Source organism: Panthera onca, chromosome D3 (genome assembly GCF_046562875.1).
Source record: "Panthera onca isolate mPanOnc1 chromosome D3, mPanOnc1 haplotype 2, whole genome shotgun sequence".
NCBI lineage: Eukaryota > Metazoa > Chordata > Mammalia > Carnivora > Felidae > Panthera > Panthera onca.
Genome location: NC_138350.1, coordinates 31,301,799 through 31,318,755, shown reverse-complemented (window position 1 = coordinate 31,318,755; position 16,957 = coordinate 31,301,799). Strand labels below are relative to the sequence as shown.

At 41.8% G+C, this 16,957-nt stretch overlaps 1 protein-coding gene across 8 annotated transcripts in view; it reads right to left on the bottom strand.

The window, feature by feature from the left end:
- Positions 1-11,283, bottom strand: part of PTPN2 (protein tyrosine phosphatase non-receptor type 2) — an 85,438-nt gene extending 74,155 nt beyond the window's left edge. For 4 of the 8 annotated variants that reach the window (XM_060613183.3, XM_060613185.3, XM_060613182.3 and 1 more), the window contains exon 1: positions 10,761-10,919. In XM_060613183.3, coding sequence (XP_060469166.3) covers positions 10,761-10,904 — 144 coding nt within the window. In that variant the 5' untranslated portion in view covers positions 10,905-10,919. Of the gene's footprint in view, positions 1-10,705; positions 10,920-11,084 lie in introns of those variants that run through there. The other 4 variants (XM_060613184.3, XM_060613186.3, XM_060613188.3 and 1 more) reach the window with 4 other exon arrangements.
- Between the last annotated feature and the right edge of the window lie 5,674 nt (positions 11,284-16,957).

The window sequence follows — 16,957 nt, the reverse complement described above, 5'->3', positions numbered from 1 at the left end:
GCCAAAATCTGGAACACTGACACCACCAAATGCTGACAAGGACATAAAACACAGTAACTCATTCACTGTTGGTGATAATACAAAATGATACAGCCATTTTTTTTTTTTCTTCTTCCAAGATTTCATTTAAATTCAAGTTAGTTAACATATAGTGCAGTATTGGCTTCAGGGACAGAATTCATTGATACATCACTTATATATAACACCCAGTGCTCATCACAACAAGCACCCTCTTTAACACCCATCACCTATCTAGCTCATCCTTCCACCCCCATCTACCTCCCCTCCAGTGAACCTCAGTTTTTCTCTATAGTTAAGAGTCTCTTATGATTTATTTCCCTCTGTTTTTACCTTACTTTTCCTTCCTTTCCCTTATGTTCATGTTTTGTTTCTTAAATACCACATTATGAGTGAAATCATATGGTATTTTTCTCAGACTTATTTCACTTAGCATAATACACTCTAGTTCCAACCACGTCATTACAAATGGCAAAATTTCATTCTTTTGATGGCTGAGTAATATTCCATTGTGTATGTGTGTGTACACACACACACACACACACACACCCCTTCTTTATCCATTCATGAGTCAATGGACATTTGGGCTCTTTCCATAATTTGGCTATTGTTGATAGTGCTGCTATAAACACTGGGGTACATGTGCCCCTTAAAATCAGTATTTTTTTATACTTTGAATTAATACCTAGTAGTGCAATTGCTGGGCCATAGGGTAGTTCTGTTTTTAACTTTTTGAGGAACCTCCACACTGTTTTCCAGAGTGGCTACACCAGTTTGCATTCCCACCAATAGGGTACAGTCCTAAAAAAGTTTGGCTGTTTTGGCCTACAAAACTAAACAGACTCTTACCATATGATCCAGCAACTGCACTCCTTGGTATTTACCCAAAGAAGTAAAAAATTTACATATACACAAAAACCTGATGTTTATAGCAGCTTTATTCATAACTGCCAAAACTTGGAAGCAACCAAGATGCCCCTCAGCAGGTGAGGAATAAACAAACTATGGTACATCCAGACAAATGAATATTATTCAGTGTTCAAAAGAAATGAACTATCGGGGCGCCTGGGTGGCTCAACTGGTTAAGCGTCCAACTTCGGCTCAGGTCATGATCTCACAGTTTGTGAGTTCGAGCCCTGCGTCAGGCTCTGTGCTGACAGCTCAGAGCCTGGAGCCTGTTTTGGATTCTGTGTCTCCCTCTCTCTCTGTGCCTCCCCTGCTTATGCTTTCTCTCTCAAAAATAAACAAACATTTTTTTAAAAATTAAAAAAAAAAAAGAAATGAACTATCAAGCCATGAAGACACATAGGAACCTTAAACGCATATTACTAAGTGAAAGAAGCCAATCTGAAAAAGCTACTTACTACAGGATTCCAACCATATGACATTTTGGAAAAGGCAAAACTATGCAGACAGTAAAAGAAATCAATGTGGTTGCTGGGGTTGGGAAAGGGAGGTAGGAATGAATAGGGAGAGCACAGGCTTTTTATGTATGATGTCATAATGCTGGATTCAAATACATTTGTTTAAACCCACAGAATGTACACCATCAAAAATGAACCCCAAGGTAAACTATGGACTTTGGATGATTATGATACATCAATGTAGGCTCATCAATTATAATAAACATACCACTCTGGCGAGGGATTTTGATAAAGGGAAGGATATACATGTGTGGGGGCAGGAAGTATGTGAGACATTTCTGTATCTTCCCCTCAATTTTCCTGTGAACCTAGAACTGCTCTTAAAAAATGAAGTCTTAGGGGGAAAAAAAAGTGAAGGACTTGAATAGACATTTTTCCAAAGTTTTACAATCAGTCAATAAACACATTTAAAAGATAGTCAACATGCTTAGTCATTACGGAAATGCAATCTAAACCATTTCATACCTACTAGCATGACTATAATTTTAAAAATGGAAAATAACAAGTGTTTGTGAGGATATGAAGAAATCAGAATCCTCAAACACTGCTAGAGGGAATGTAAAATGTTGCAGCCACTAAGGAAAACAGTTCACAGTTACTCAAAAAGCTAAGCACAGAATTACCATATTATCCAGCAACTCCACTTCTAGGTCCAAATCCAAAACAATTAAAAATAAGGACTCCAATGGATATCTGCACAGCCATGTTCACAGCAGCATTATTCACAGTCAAAAGGTGGAAACACCCTAAATGTCCATTAACAGATGAATGGAGAAACAAAATGTGGTATATACATACAAAAAGATATTAGTCAGCCATAAAAAGGAATGAAGTTGGTAACAGGATACAGCATAGTTCCACCTTGACAATATTATGCTAAGTGAAATGCCAGACACAAAGGAAAAACATTGTGTGATTTCACTTGCATGAGGTCTCTAGAATAGGCAAATTCACAGATAGAAAGTAGAGCAGAAGTTAACAGGAGGAGGGGGAAATAGGGAGTTATTGCTTAATGGGTACAGAGTTTCTATTTGGGGTGCTGAAAGGGTTTTGGAAACAGCGGTGATGGTTGCACAACAATATAAATGGAATCGATGACACTGAATTGTACACTTAAAAATGGCTAAAATGGCACATTTTATTATATATTTTCCCCCACAAAAAAAAATTTAATTGGATGGCTACCTTAGATAGACAAGGTCTTTCTAAGTCATGGCACAAAAACCTAGAAAGGCTCATAAATCTGATTTTGCAAACACGTAAGTTTTCTACATGGAAAAATACCATAAACAAAGTCAAAGGTAACTGATAGGTTGAAAAGTATTTGCAATATATGACAAAAGCTTAACTTCCTCAATGTGTAAAGATCTCCAACATATCAAAAAAAGAAAGGAAATACAAGTGGCTTAGAAAGAAAGAAAGAAAGAAAGAAAGAAAGAAAGAAAGAAAGAAAGAAAAAGAAAAGTGGGGCACCTGGGTGGCTCAGTTAAGCATCCAACTTCATTCAGCTCAACTCATGATCTGTCTCACAGCTTGTGAGTTCAAGCCCTGCATTGGGCCCTGTGCTGACAGCTCAGAGCCTGGAGCCTGCTTCAGATTCTGTGTCTCCTTCTCTTTCTGCCCCTCTGCTCACACTCTCTCAAAAATAAATAAACATTAAAAAAAATTTTTTAGGGGCGCCTGGGTGTCTCAGTTGGTGGGTTAAGCGTCTAACTTTGGCTCAGATCATGATCTCATGGTTCATGGTTTCAAGCCCCACATTGGGTTCTGTGTTGACAGCTCGGAGCCCGGAGCCTGCTTTGTGGATTCTGTCTCCCTCTCTCTCTGCCCCTCCCCTACCTGTGCTCTGTCTCTGTCTCTCAAAAACGAATAAACATTAAAATCAAAAAATTGAAAAAGAGGCAAGCTAGAAAGGCTAGTGGACAACTGTGACTGTCTGAATTTCCACAATTGCAGACAGGCATCAGTACTACAGAACATATATCAGAGGCAAACCTAGTTATAACTTCCAGTTATATATTCTCTATTGGGGCACCATTCCCAAGAGTGCTCTCCCTTAAAGCAGTGGTCCTTACCTATTGTCATAGAGATCCATGTGAGAATGTGACAAAGCTATGGAATCACCTAGAAATGAAATACTCAGGTACACTCACACATACAGTTTCAGGGGACTTGGAAATCACTTTCCAGTCTAATCCATGGATCCTAGATACTGTGTTAAAGGCCTCCAATCCCCAAAATGACCCCACCTATTATAACACATTCCACTCCCTCCTTGCTATGAAAAATTTAAATGACTCCCTCTGTTCCATTAATCTCAAGTAGATCTTAAGGAGAAAGCAATGTAAGCAGTCACACTGACAAATTGGGGTAACACAGAAATGAGAATCATAAGGACAGGATTCAGGGTTGCCTGGGTGGCTCAGTCAGTTGAGCATCTGACTTCGGTTCAGGTCATGATCTCACGGTTTGTGGGTTCAAGCCCCACGTTGGTCTCTGTGCTGACAGCTCGGAGCCTGAAGCCTGCTTTGGATTCTGTGTCTCCTTCTCTCTGTGCCCTTCCCCCACTTATGCTCTGTCTCTTTCTATCAAAAATAAATAAATGTAAAAAAAGAAATTTTTTTAAATAAACAACAACAACAAAAAAAAATAAGGACAGGATTTGGATCCCATCTGTATCACCACTGGATATGGTAACCTTACATAAATCATAACCTCATGTTGGACGGGTGTCTCCTCAGCTGTGAATGAGGGAGCTGGAATAAACCAAGGTGCTGACTTTTTTTTTTTTAAGATTTTATTTTTAAGTAATCTCTACACACAATGTGGGGCTCCAACTCACAGCCCTGAGATCAAGAGTCATATGCTCCACTGACTGAGCCAGCCTAGTGCCCCAAGGTGCTGACATTTTAAAAGGAAACAGTATTATTTTGTTTAGTGACTACTGGGCATCTAACATCTCAGAACTACAGGCTAATGGTGGGGAAACAAAAACAAAGCATTCCTTAAGGAGCTAACAGACAATTCTAAAACGATGTGATTTATACTCCAATAAAAGAACATAGAGGGTTCAGGAATCAGAGAAGGAACATATAGCTTTGCCTAAAGAGACCACAGTCTAGTCTTAAAGAGGTTTCCTAGATAGATAAGGTAGGCACAGAACATATCCAACATGTGCAGACTCCAAGGTGTGAGAAAACAGGCTATTTTCAAGGAAATTCAAGGAATCTGATACAGCAAGAGCACATGCAACGATGTGAAACCCCAAACCCTAAGATTAAACAACTGCAGGGCAATGTGTAGTACACAATGCAAAGGAAAGTGTTTTAGAGTAAGCAGGCTTTGTTTTTTACCCTATGACTACCTACTATAAATACTAGAAGACTTCCCTTGACACCTTACTTCCAAAACGTAGTTGACGCCCAAGTAGTAAAAAACTGCTCTTGGGGCGCCTGGGTGGTTCAGTAGACTGAGCATTAGGCTCAGGTCATGGGGTTTGAGCTCCGCATAGAGCTAGCCGCTGTCAGCGCAGAGCCTGCTTTGGATCTTCTGTTGACCCTCTCTCCGCCCCTTCCCCACTTGCTAGCGCGCACGCTCTCTCTCTCTCTCTCTCAAACAATAAATACATTAAAAACAAAAACAAAAAAACCCCCACAACCTGCTCTTACTGACAATATTTGAACTACAAATTTCTTTTTTTTAATGTTTATTTATTAGGGCAGGGGTGGGGGTGGGGAGAGAGTGTATGTGCACACACGCAAGCGGGGAAGAGGCAGAAAGAGGGAGACAGAGGATCCAAAGCAGGTTGTGCGCTAAACAGCTGAAAGCCAGATGCAGGCCTCGAACTCACCAACCATTGAGATCATGACCTGAACTGAAGTTGGACGCTTAACTGAGCCACCCAGGCATCCTGAACTACAAATTCCTAATAAAGAAAAATGACCAGTTAAGAGTTCCATGGTTCCTAAAACTCTGATTAGTCAACCAAATTCTTTCTGAGCTACCATTTACTAGAAACATTATTCCATGGCTTACATTTTTTGTTTTTTTGCTATTTCCCTACAGTTGTACTCCCTTCCCTGAAAGCTCACAAAACTCCATTCTTTCTCTGCCCCTCTCATGCCCCAGCCTGATTCAGACAGCAATCAGCAGTGACTAAAAGCAAAAAAGCAATCATGAACATTTCTCAAAAAGCAAGAGTTAACCTCAGACTACATTAATGTCATTAGTTTGTCAGACCAAATTAGATTTTTCTAGCAATCTCACTACTGCTAGTTGTGCCCTTTCAAGGCCAGTTCTTCAACCTGTGTGCTCTTACTCCCATCAGCACCTGCTTTCCAAGATTTCTGGCTCCAACAGTAATTCCTTCTATTTTTCAACCTCCAACCTCTCTCTTTAGGCTTATCCTTCCCCCCACCCCAACATGTAAACATATCAAGTCACCCTTGTCTGGTAAGAAGTCATTATTCAACAATATTTACCATGTACCTACTAGGTGCCTGATGCTGTGCAAGGCACTGGCACTGCCTGCATGAAGCTCTGATGAGGTAGTGAAAAAGATAAATTCATAGTCTGTTTGGCTCTGACACAAAATCTCCTATTAACAAAAGCTGTGTTATAAAACCAACTTTTCAAACTGGGTGAAAAAAAGTAAGGGGCTGAAGAGTTTCAGACTCAAATAATAAATTCACTGTTCCTGCAAGACTTTCAAGAAGGTGTAGAGTAAAAATTCTCATACCACTAGGCAAGTCCAATTTCTAGTTACATCTACTTTTTGCTCAAGAGCAAAGCTTTTCTTGGGGCACCTGCATGGCTCGGTTGGTTAAGCAGCTGACTTGATCTCGGCTCAGTTCATGATCTTGCAGTTCATGAGTTCAAGCTCCACACCAGGCTCTGTGCTGATGGTGCAGAGCCTGCTTGGGATTCTTTCTCTCCTTCTCTCTGCCTCTCCCCTGCTTATGCTCTCCATCTCTCTCAAAACAAATAAACATTTAAAAAGTCAAAAACAAACAAACAAACAAAAAAACAGCAAAGCTTTTCTTTTCCTAATCCAGTTAGCACTGCCAAAACAAAAAACAAAAAACACCACACACACAAAAACAACAAAAAACCTAACACAAATATCACCCAGTCTTGTGATAATCAAAGCAGAGAGCCCACTTAAACACTTTTCCCTACTCAAGTTAACAGTGGTTTGCTTAATGCAAATCTGTGTGCCCTAAATAATCTGCTGCTGCATTGCATCCAACACATTGCTATGAAAGGGGAAGTCATGTGATGCTATGGAGTATGTAACAGGGGATTATATCCTGCATGGGAGGGTCAGGAAGGCACCCCCTAAGGAAGTGAGACTTCAGGGATGAGTAGGAGGCAGTTAAGCAAAAGTGCGGGGGAAAAAGGGGAGAAGTTGTGCTAAGGCAAAGACAGCTACAATTATGAAGGCCCTCAGGGGAGAATGGTCATGCACTTTTCAAGGAACAGAACCCAGGGGAAAAGAGGGAAGAGAGTCATATGGGCAGGCAGGCCACGTGGTCTTGCAAGCCACAGAAGGATCTGAATTTTACATTATGAGCAATGGGAAACCACTGAAGGTTTTCAGTAGAGAAGGGACATAAATGTGCTTCATTTTAGCTACCTTCCCCACTCCATTGGTCAAGCTGAGCTTATTTAAAAAAACAGTCTAGGGGCGCCTGGGTGGCTCAGTTGGTTAAGCGGCCGACTTCGGCTCAGGTCATGATCTCGCGGTCCGTGAGTTTGAGCCCCGCGTCGGGCTCTGTGCTGACAGCTCAGAGCCTGGAGCCTGTTTCAGATTCTGTGTCTCCCTCTCTCTGACCCTCCCCCGTTCATGCTTTGTCTCTCTCTGTCTCAAAAATAAATAAACATAAAAAAAATTTTTTTTTTTTAAATAATAAAAAAAAAATTAAAAAAAAAATTAAAAAACAGTCTACACTTGCTTGGTTGTACTTCCCACCTTCTCTTCTCAATGCTCAGCATCTGACTTCTGTACTCCACTGAAATTGCTCTCTTTAAAGGTATCTGTTGGGGCTCCTGGGGGCTCAGTCAGTTAAGCGTCCCACTTTGGCTCAGGTCATGATCTCACGGTTCATGGATTCAAGCCTCGAGCCGGGCTCTGTGCTGACAGCTCAGAGACTGGAGCCTGCTTCAGATTCTGTGTCTTCCTCTCTCTCTTTCCATCCCCTGCTCACACTCTGTCTCTCTCTAAAATATGAATAAACATTAAAAAAAACTTTTTTAATTAAAAAAGAAAAGGTATCTATTGATCATCCAGTCCTTAAGTCAAAAGGCCCTTTCAGTTTTGACTTTGTGCCATCTGCTGCATGTGGCCCTCCTGACCATCAACTTCCTTCACACCCACCATTGGTTGTCTCCCAACTTCCATGGCTATTCCTCTCCACTCTTTTTAGCAAGCTCCTCTTTCTTTACCTATGCCGTTAATTGTTGTTGGTGGTCAAGATTTCTGTTGTTGGCCTTCAGCATTTCCAAACTCTCCCTATTTTCCCTGGAGGATCTCATCCACATCTAGGACCTCAAAGACCACCTATGTGCTCATGATTTCCAAAATGCTATTTACAGCTCAGGCCTCTCCTGAACTCCAAATTGATATATTAAAATATTCCATTTTGATGTCTCACAGGTATCTCAAACTGAATTGAACAATTTCAAGACCAAATACATCTATCCCCTTCCCACTTCAAATGTGTATCCCCCCTTCCTTCATTCCTCCTGCCACTGCCTTAGTTCAGGAGGTCAACATTTCTCTTCAGGTTTATTTCAAGAGACTAACTCTCTGTGCTACTTGCCTACAGTTAGCCCCATCCATCACACTAGTAGAATGATCTTACTAATTTGTTGGTAGTCCTCATGGGATTTTATGATCTGTGCCTTTGTACACATTCCTTCCTTCTCTGGAGCACTAATTCTTTTCCCCTCCTTTATTCTCTACACCTGGCCAACTTGTCCTTCAAGACTTTGGTAAGGTCATCCCTTCTCCAGGAAGCATCACCAGAATTCCCAGGTGCACCCCTCTGGGTGACTAGGCAGCAGCCTGTGCTTAACACTAGCTTTTGCATTTCTTACTTTTTTATGTTTTCATCTTCTTACCTATTTACTACTCTATGGCAGGGTGGATCCTTGAGGCTGGGACTCAGTCTAATGCTGACACATAATAGATGTGTTATGAGTAAATGAGTGAAAATGGGGAATTGCAATGAGGCCCTCAAAAGAACAAATCCTAGAATGTGAGCTCCTCAAGAGAAGGAACTCTGCTGCATTCTCTGTTGAATCTCCAAGGCCCAAAGCTAGGGACTGGCACACAACTGATGCTCAATACGTTTGTAGTGTGGCTGAATGGATATTCTAGAGTCAAAGGAAAATCTCTTCCTATACTTGCTTTCCATTACTAACTTTCTTGGTTCGTGACCTATGTTTACTGTAATAGCATGTATATTGCATGATTTCTTTTTTTTTTAATTTTTTAAAATGTTTATTTATTTTTGAGACAGAGACAGACAGAGCATGAACAGGGGGAGGGTCAGAGAGAGAGGGAGACACAGAATCCGAAGCAGGCTCCAGGCTCCGAGCTGTCAGCCCAGGAGCCCGACGCGGGGCTTGAACCCACCGACTACGAGATCACAACCTGAGTCAGAGTCAGACGCTTAACCGACTGAGCCACCCAGGCGCCCCCCCCCCCTTTTTTTTTTAAATTTTTTTAATGTTTATTTATTTCTGAGACACAGACAGACAGAGCATGAACAGGGGGAGGGTCAGAGAGAGAGGGTATATTGCATGATTTCTACTGACCAAACGAGTGCTCTTCTTCTTCCATTAGGAAAAAATAATAAAAGCAATGAACAACCCACTAAAGGATTCTTTGGCATGAGTCCATGGAAGGGTTTCCTGAACTCCTTGAAACTAAATGTGAAATTTTCAGTGGATGTAAGAAAGTACATTTTTCTGGTGAGAGGGATTACAGTTTTCATTAAATTTTCAAAGATATTAACGATACCCCCCCATCCCCCCCCAAATCAAACTGTCTAACCAAAATGTTAAGCTGAATTAAGCTGCAGCATTCACCTTTCTCTTCTCAAAGCTGAATTCTGATATACTGCTAGCAACTTGGAAACAGGAGCTTCTATTTAAACAAATGTAACTGGAGAAGAGACAGCTGGCAGGCTCTCACATAAAGATTCCTACTAGAATTTGCATTTAAAATGTTCTATAAATGGTAAAGCCCTTACCAACATTCTTAAAAGTTAGTACTCTATTCTAACATACTCTATACTCCTGTGAATCAGGGTATTTATTACACATCCTGATAGTGTGTTCAAGAAGAAAATGTTACATTCTAATCATAATGACCAAGGAAACACTTTTTACTGTCATTTAACTAAATGAAATGGGGAAAAACCCAGGATCATCCAAACTTAACAGGAAAACTTTTTTTTTTTTTTTTAAATGTAAAAAGAGTGAACCGAGCAGCAGGAGCAGCAGCATTTAACTCACCAACCACTCAATTCAATCTTGGGAATAATATGCTAATAATTAAACAGTACAGAACAAGCATCCTATTTGAATTAAAGGGTTCTCTAGTTGATCTAGCTAGTCACAAAAGAATTCAACTACATGATTCCATTCAGATGAGTTTAACAACAAGCAAGATTACTGTATGGTGGTAAGAAATCAGAACAGTAGTCTTTGGGATGGAAGAAGGGCATGACAGCACCTTCGAGGTAATGGAAAAGCTCTTTATTTTGACTTGGGACTTGCACAGGTATATACATTTAGAAAACTCGCTTAATTCCATGTATAAAATCTGTGTATTTTACTGTACGTTAACTATTCCTCAGTAAAGAAAATTTAAAAGAGAACATCCTTATTCTTTCTTTTAACTAACACAACCAAACCCTATTCTCGTGTCTGGAAGCTGTTTGTGGAGGAAGACCCACGCGCTGAAGACACTGCGCTCTCTGAAAACACGATGACTGCTGATTCGCCGGGAGCTTCCGCCACCACTACGGTTAGGCACTGCCATTTCGAGAGGCCCCGGAGTCACCCACAATAACGGGGGCAAGAGCCGGCCGCGCCTTTGGAAATGGGTGCCGCGGCCCGCCTCCGCCCGCGCGGCCACAGAACACCTGGCCAGCGAAAAAGGTGTCCATGGGCAGAGCCTGGCACCGGAGCGTGCGAGCGACCGCGAGGCTGCCGCCGGCTCCCCGCCGCCCGCCCGCGCCCCCAGCCCAAGCCTCGCCAGGCTCCTCACGGCCCCCAGCAGCTTCTCGGATCGCCCACGGGTCTCACCGGTACTCCCCAGCCTCCCGGGGTCCTCCCTCCCCCGGCCGCGGAGCCCCGTCCTAGCCCGCCACCAGGTGCCGCTGTGGAGCCGCCTTCGAGAACCGACTTTGCGCTTGCGCTCACGAAGAACACCCCCCCCCCCCCCCCCATCTAAAGTCATTTTTTGCCAAAGGGATCAGAGACTCAGTCGGCGCACGCGCGCCCCTGACGCGGCCCGCGCTCCGCCACTTCCGCCCGGAGCAGAAGGCGGGGGAGGCGGGAGGGAACCGGCGGGCGCGAGCCTGGGTCCTCGGCGGAGGACTGCGGCTGCTGCGCGAGCCCGTGACTCACCAAGTACAGCTGCTGCCAGCGATTCTCAGCATCCAACTCCTCAAACTCCCGCTCGACGGTGGCAGACATGGCGGCGGGAGCAAGCTGGCGCGAGCGGAGCCTGCGCCGGCGGAGAGGCTCAGGCCCCGCACGATCCGGGGAGAACGCTGGCGCTGCGGCGCATGCGCGCTCGGCACCCCGCCCCGCCCCCACGCCGGGCCCGGCCGGCCGCGGGGAAAGTACCTGGAGCGTCGGACGTCAGCGCGCCGACTCGCGCCTCCCGGAATCGGACGGCGGCGGGGCGGGGCGCCCTGGGGAGGCGTGGCCCATAGGGCGCCCAGGTGGAGGGGGCGGGGCCAAGGGGACCACCCTGAGGCTGTTGTCGGGAAGTTGGGCGGAAGGTGACCCGCTCTCAGGACTTGTGCTCACCGGCCCAGGGGAGGAGAAGCAGTACCGCGAATTTCCCAGGAATGGAGCGGGCCAACAAAATCCCTTGGGAAGACCTCCTTACTTATTGCTGTCCCATTTCTCTTTTTCTCTTTCTCCTAATTTTGTTTTTAATGCGATATTGTCATTTTATTTTAAACGTCATCTAGGTCAGTTTAGCAGCCTGTGTCCAATTTTGAAACAAATTTCTCAGCTCTCACAGAGAGTATAAACCAGCCCTGATGCCAGCTCTTGTATACCTGAGGGGTTTGTGCCAAATAAGCCACTATAGCAAAAGGAGAGGCAGCCTCTCCCGGGGTTAGGAAGAATACAGGTGGTTAAGTAAACGTGACACGATTAAAAATTAATGTTACCTATAAAAAGGACAAGTCCTCTATTACAGCCCAAACATGCTGGTTATGGAAATCATCTCTTTTCAGGTTAAGGTAATTCATTGTTGGTAAATTCTAAATGCTTATAGTATCTTGTTATATCATCATAAAAAATGTGAAGGGTTAGAAAAATTTTAGCTATGCTAATATTGAAGTTTAAATTTTAATTAAAATTAAATGAAATGACAAAGACTCACACCTTGACCAAATTCTATACAGGTTCCTCTGAGTACTTTTTCAACTAGGCCTTGGCTTTTGGACTTTGTGTTTCTCTGCATTGTCTAATTTTAGCAAGAATCTTACTAAGCCGATTTATCCAGAATCCCCCATTCTGAATATCTGTTCACCCTGGACATTTAATCAGGTTCCTCATCTTCCACTATCCCTCAGGTGATGTCTGATCACCCTGGCCTGCCTTCAGCAAGAATCCTATTAAGTTAGTCAGAATGTAGATTGTTTTCTGTGTTAAAAACAAGACAACAGTCCTAAAATGGAGTTGCTTCTTAAGCCCCCTGTCACCAAACCTACCCTTAATTACTGTTTTAGCTCTCTCACAAATGGGATCTTAAATGAGTCAATTAGGAGTCACCTGATCAGCACTAGTTAGGTAATCTGCCTAATAGACCGCTGCCATCCTCTGAAGGAAAGTAACTTTGCAGTAAGCAATCTCCTTTTCTGCTTAGTAATTTGTTCCTGCCCCCTCTGCCTCTAAAAGTTTTTCGATTTGTACAGCTCCTCAGTTTATCTACTGGATTGGATGCTGTCCCATTCAAAGTTGATTTCAATCTCTCCACCACTGCATAACCCATTGCAGTAGTCCCTATACCTATTGCAATAGTCCCCCTCACTTTGAATAAAGTCTTCCTACCTCACCATTTTCAACAAATCTCATGAATATTTTTTTTTCTTTCACAGAAGTTAAGAATTCAGTTCCTCAGTTGCACTAGCCACATTTCAAATGCTCAATAGCCATAGGTACCTAGTAGCTAATGTATCACAGAGCACGAATATCATCAAAGTTCTATGAGACAGAGCTGCCTGAAAGGATTAAAATACATGGGGCAAAAAAAAAAAGAGTCCTTATATACATTGTGAAAATTTTTATCAGTAAAGACTACGCTGTGGGAAGTAGAAGAAATCATAGTAACAGAAAATTAAGCAGACAGCCAGCCTTTCTCCTTACATAGTGTAATTTACAAATAAATACATGAAACCTCCCTCCAGAAATATCCGACAATCTAATGGTCCTGGTTTCTAAGGTTCTGTCACTGAAACCGATTATTTATGTTAAAGACATGGTATCTCCCAAGATTGTTGAGAGGGAAAAAGTTTTCCTTCTACCCTTCCAGTTTCTTTGGCCGGTTCTAATAATCAATATAAAACAGATTAACAAGAGAATAACAAGTTGGTTACCTGCATATGGGAGCCCCATAAGGCCATGAAACTCAAAGACAAACCTGGCAATTGAGGCTTATATGCCATCTTAAGCTAAGGAATGGGATAGAGGTCAAGGGCTTCAGAGAGGAGAAGGGTGATTCACAGAACAATTAGAAAAGCAGAGAAGATATTTGGTAATTAGATGTTTATCCTGCCGTATGGGAAAAAAGTTATCGCTTGGTAAACTTCTCTTTCTGAGCCAAGCCCCCTATCTAAATTCTTTTAGGTAGTTTAAGGAGAGGTAAAAATTTTTCTTGAGTCTGCTGGGTTTTAAGTGCCTTCAGCCGAAAACAGTCCACGTGCCAAAGTGGCACATTTTGGGGAAACTTGTCCTTTTTTGTTTCTAAGTTTATTTATTTATTTTGAGAGAGAAAGCACAAGCAGGGGAGGGGCAGAGAGAGAAAATCCTAAGCAGGCTCTGTACTGTCAGCACAGAGCCTGACTCAGGGCTTGAATTCATGAGCCATGAGATCATGACCTAAGCCAAAATCAAGAGTTGGACACGTAACTGACTGAGCCACCCAGGTGCCCTTGGGGAGACTTGTTCTGAACCCCTTCAGTCGTACCTTTGAAACTTTCCCAAGAAGTTTCACAGTCCAGAAGTTAAGCTGGTTGATTACTCCAGCTCAGTGAACCAGGCTCTTAGTCTTGAGAATAGGCCAGTTCAGTTAAACAGTTGTGTCTCATTTCAGGGGTGTCTGGGTGGCTTAGTCAGTTAAGCCTCAACTTCGCCTCAGGTTATGATCTCACAGTTCATGAGTTCAAGCCTTGTATCGGGCTCTGTGCTCACAGCTCAGAGCCTGGAGTCTGCTTTGGATTCTGTGTCTCTGTCTCTCTCTGCCCCTCCCCTGCTCATGCTCGCTCTCTCTCTCTCTCTCTCTCTCAAAAAAATAAATAAACAACAACAACAACAAAACCCCAGTTGGGTATCATTTCAAAAAACAGTGATTGAGGTGGGCTCCAAATATTAGGTCTATGGTACAAGCAATCACGTATTTAATAAGAGCCATTTGGGGGGGGGGGCGGGGGGGGGAACAAAGGTTCATAATTGGAGCAGATTATAATCCCAGTTTCTGAATTCTGAAGGCAGCCAGACAAGACTTCTCGATGTCCAGCTTGAAGCATCTTTGGATGGAGTGAGGGCAGGCAGTAACAATCTGATAGATTTTTCTGATTTGCAGTTTGAATGTCTCTGGTGGTCTTTCTGAATGGCGTGCACAGCGGTGGGCATGAAGATTATCTGTACATTACTGGCTGTGGTGATTTATCTGAAGTTTATATCAAGTTGTCTAGCTTTGGCTTGCATGGGTTCAGGAATAGGACAGTTTTAATTCTCAATGATTCCAAGTCAGAAGAGTGAGAGAAAATTGGAAATGTCAGTTTGAAGAGTTCTAGGTGAATTTTGGAGTAAATTAGAAGAATTCAGTCTAGTCCAGTTTATAGGTAGAAAACAAAATCTCGAAGACAATTAACAGCACTAGAATTTATATCCACAAAAGTATATTACTGAAACATAGTTTTTCCCTGTACAATTGCTCTCATTTTGATCAAAGATAATCACAGCAAGACTAATTCATCTGCAAACCAAATCTAGTTTCAATAAAGTTGGCCTGATTATTTACATAAGTACGTCAAGGATAGTAATTGACCACTAGGCTCTTTTAAATCTACTTGGCTGGACCTTTTCATAAAGAATCTACGATTGAATTTTTAAAAGCCTCTTGAGGCTAAGAAGCCGCACCAAGGACTTGCCATAAGACTTTGCCTGCAATACTTAGAGATTTAGATAAATTCTCCTCTTGTCAAGGTCCCCAAAATATCCTGAAGTTCCTGTGCTTGCCCTGAAGCGACTTTTCTTACCTAGTAAGGCTTCTGGGAACCCTGTAAGCTGGTACCAGGCCAATTTTTACAATAGGCTTTATTGGCTCCATAAGGTCAACGTTAGCTCCTTAAAGCTTCTGGTTGCATCTAAGTCTATTTATAGCTCTCTCAAATACAATATTTAGTTAAACCCTTGGTATTTTAACCAATGTTTGCAATTGTGTCCTGTTACAAGGAGAATAGATTCTTATTGAACTTATGTCAATAACTATATTGCCATGAAAATAAGATACTCATTAAGAGTTTCTGAATTCTGGAGGGATCCAGTAGGGAGAAAAAATAGAAAATTTTCAGCTCTACTTACAAGGAGATAATTTACCAAATTTCTTTTTTTGTTTGTTTATTTATATACTTAGAGAGAGAAAGTGAGCAGGGGAGGGCAGAGAGAGGGGGGGAAAGAAAGAATCCCAGAAGGCTTCGCACTTCCAGTGCAGAGTCTGGATGCGGGACTCGAACTCACAAATTGTGAGATCATGACCTGAGCAAAAGTCAAGAGTCTGATGCTTAATCTACTGAGCCATCCAACTTACCAAATTTCTGTAAGTCATAGTTAGCTTGACAGGAAAGATTTCTTATATCTGAACAATAAAAATTTTAAAAACAGCAAGATTTCCTTTTTTTTTCCTTAAAGTTTGTCTGTTTATTTTTAAGAAATCTCTACGTTCAACATGGGGTTCAAACTCATGACCCTGAGATCAAGAATCTCATGCTCTTCTGACTGAGCCAGACAGGCACCCCAAGAATTAGCAATATTTTTAAAAAAAACTCATAAATAATTATAATTATCCTCCTTAGATCATGTAGTCCCATGTAATTAATAATTATTTTATTTGAATGCAGGTTTTTTTCTTTGCCATTAGTTCTGGAAATTCTTACCCAGTTCAGTTTTATGACCTTAAAATTACCAGAAACCTGTGTTAGTCAAAATCCTTTCCACGAATCTCTTTGAAGATGAAACACATTTGCAAAAGCATCAGAGTAAAACAATAACTGTCTATAAATACCAAAAAACTTAAAAATGCCATGGTTAAAGATATGATGAGAGTTCATTATAATGTAATTGACAAGGGAATTGGGTTGTTTTTATGACATACATCTTAAGAGAGTAACTAGAACTATGACTATACTAGGACATAATAGAATTTTAAGAATTTTATACAATATCTAGAACTCTTGTATTCATAATATTTGCCCATACAATATAACTTAAGAAAGTTTATCATCATTTATTTGACAATGCTTCCCATGTAATTTAACATACCACATAAGTTTAATTAGTTTAATATCTCTCTTTTATAAAAAGAGGTAAATCCTTTGAGATGTTCCAGGGATCCTCTGGAATATCTTATATCTCAAAGTTAGTTCTAAGTCAAAAAGCCATTTTTTAAAAAATGTTTTTTATGTTTATGTATTTTTGAGAGACAGAGACAGAGTGTGAGTGGGGAAGGGGCAGGGAGAGAGGGAGACACAGAATCCAAAGCAGGCTCCAAGCTCTGAGCTGTCAGCACACAGCCTGATGCAGGGCTAGAACTCATGGACTGTGAGATCATGACCTGAGCAGAAGTGGGACGCTTAACCGACTGAGCCACCCAGGTGACTGAAAAAGCCTTTGTTTAGAATTTGTATTATGAGAAATTTGTCAAAAATATCAAAAGGTTTGAACATTTGATTAAATAGGATCATAGGCCAATATGAAATAATACTTATCTATTTAACCAAAGTGACAATAAACATTTTAAAGGCAAATACAGAAGATTA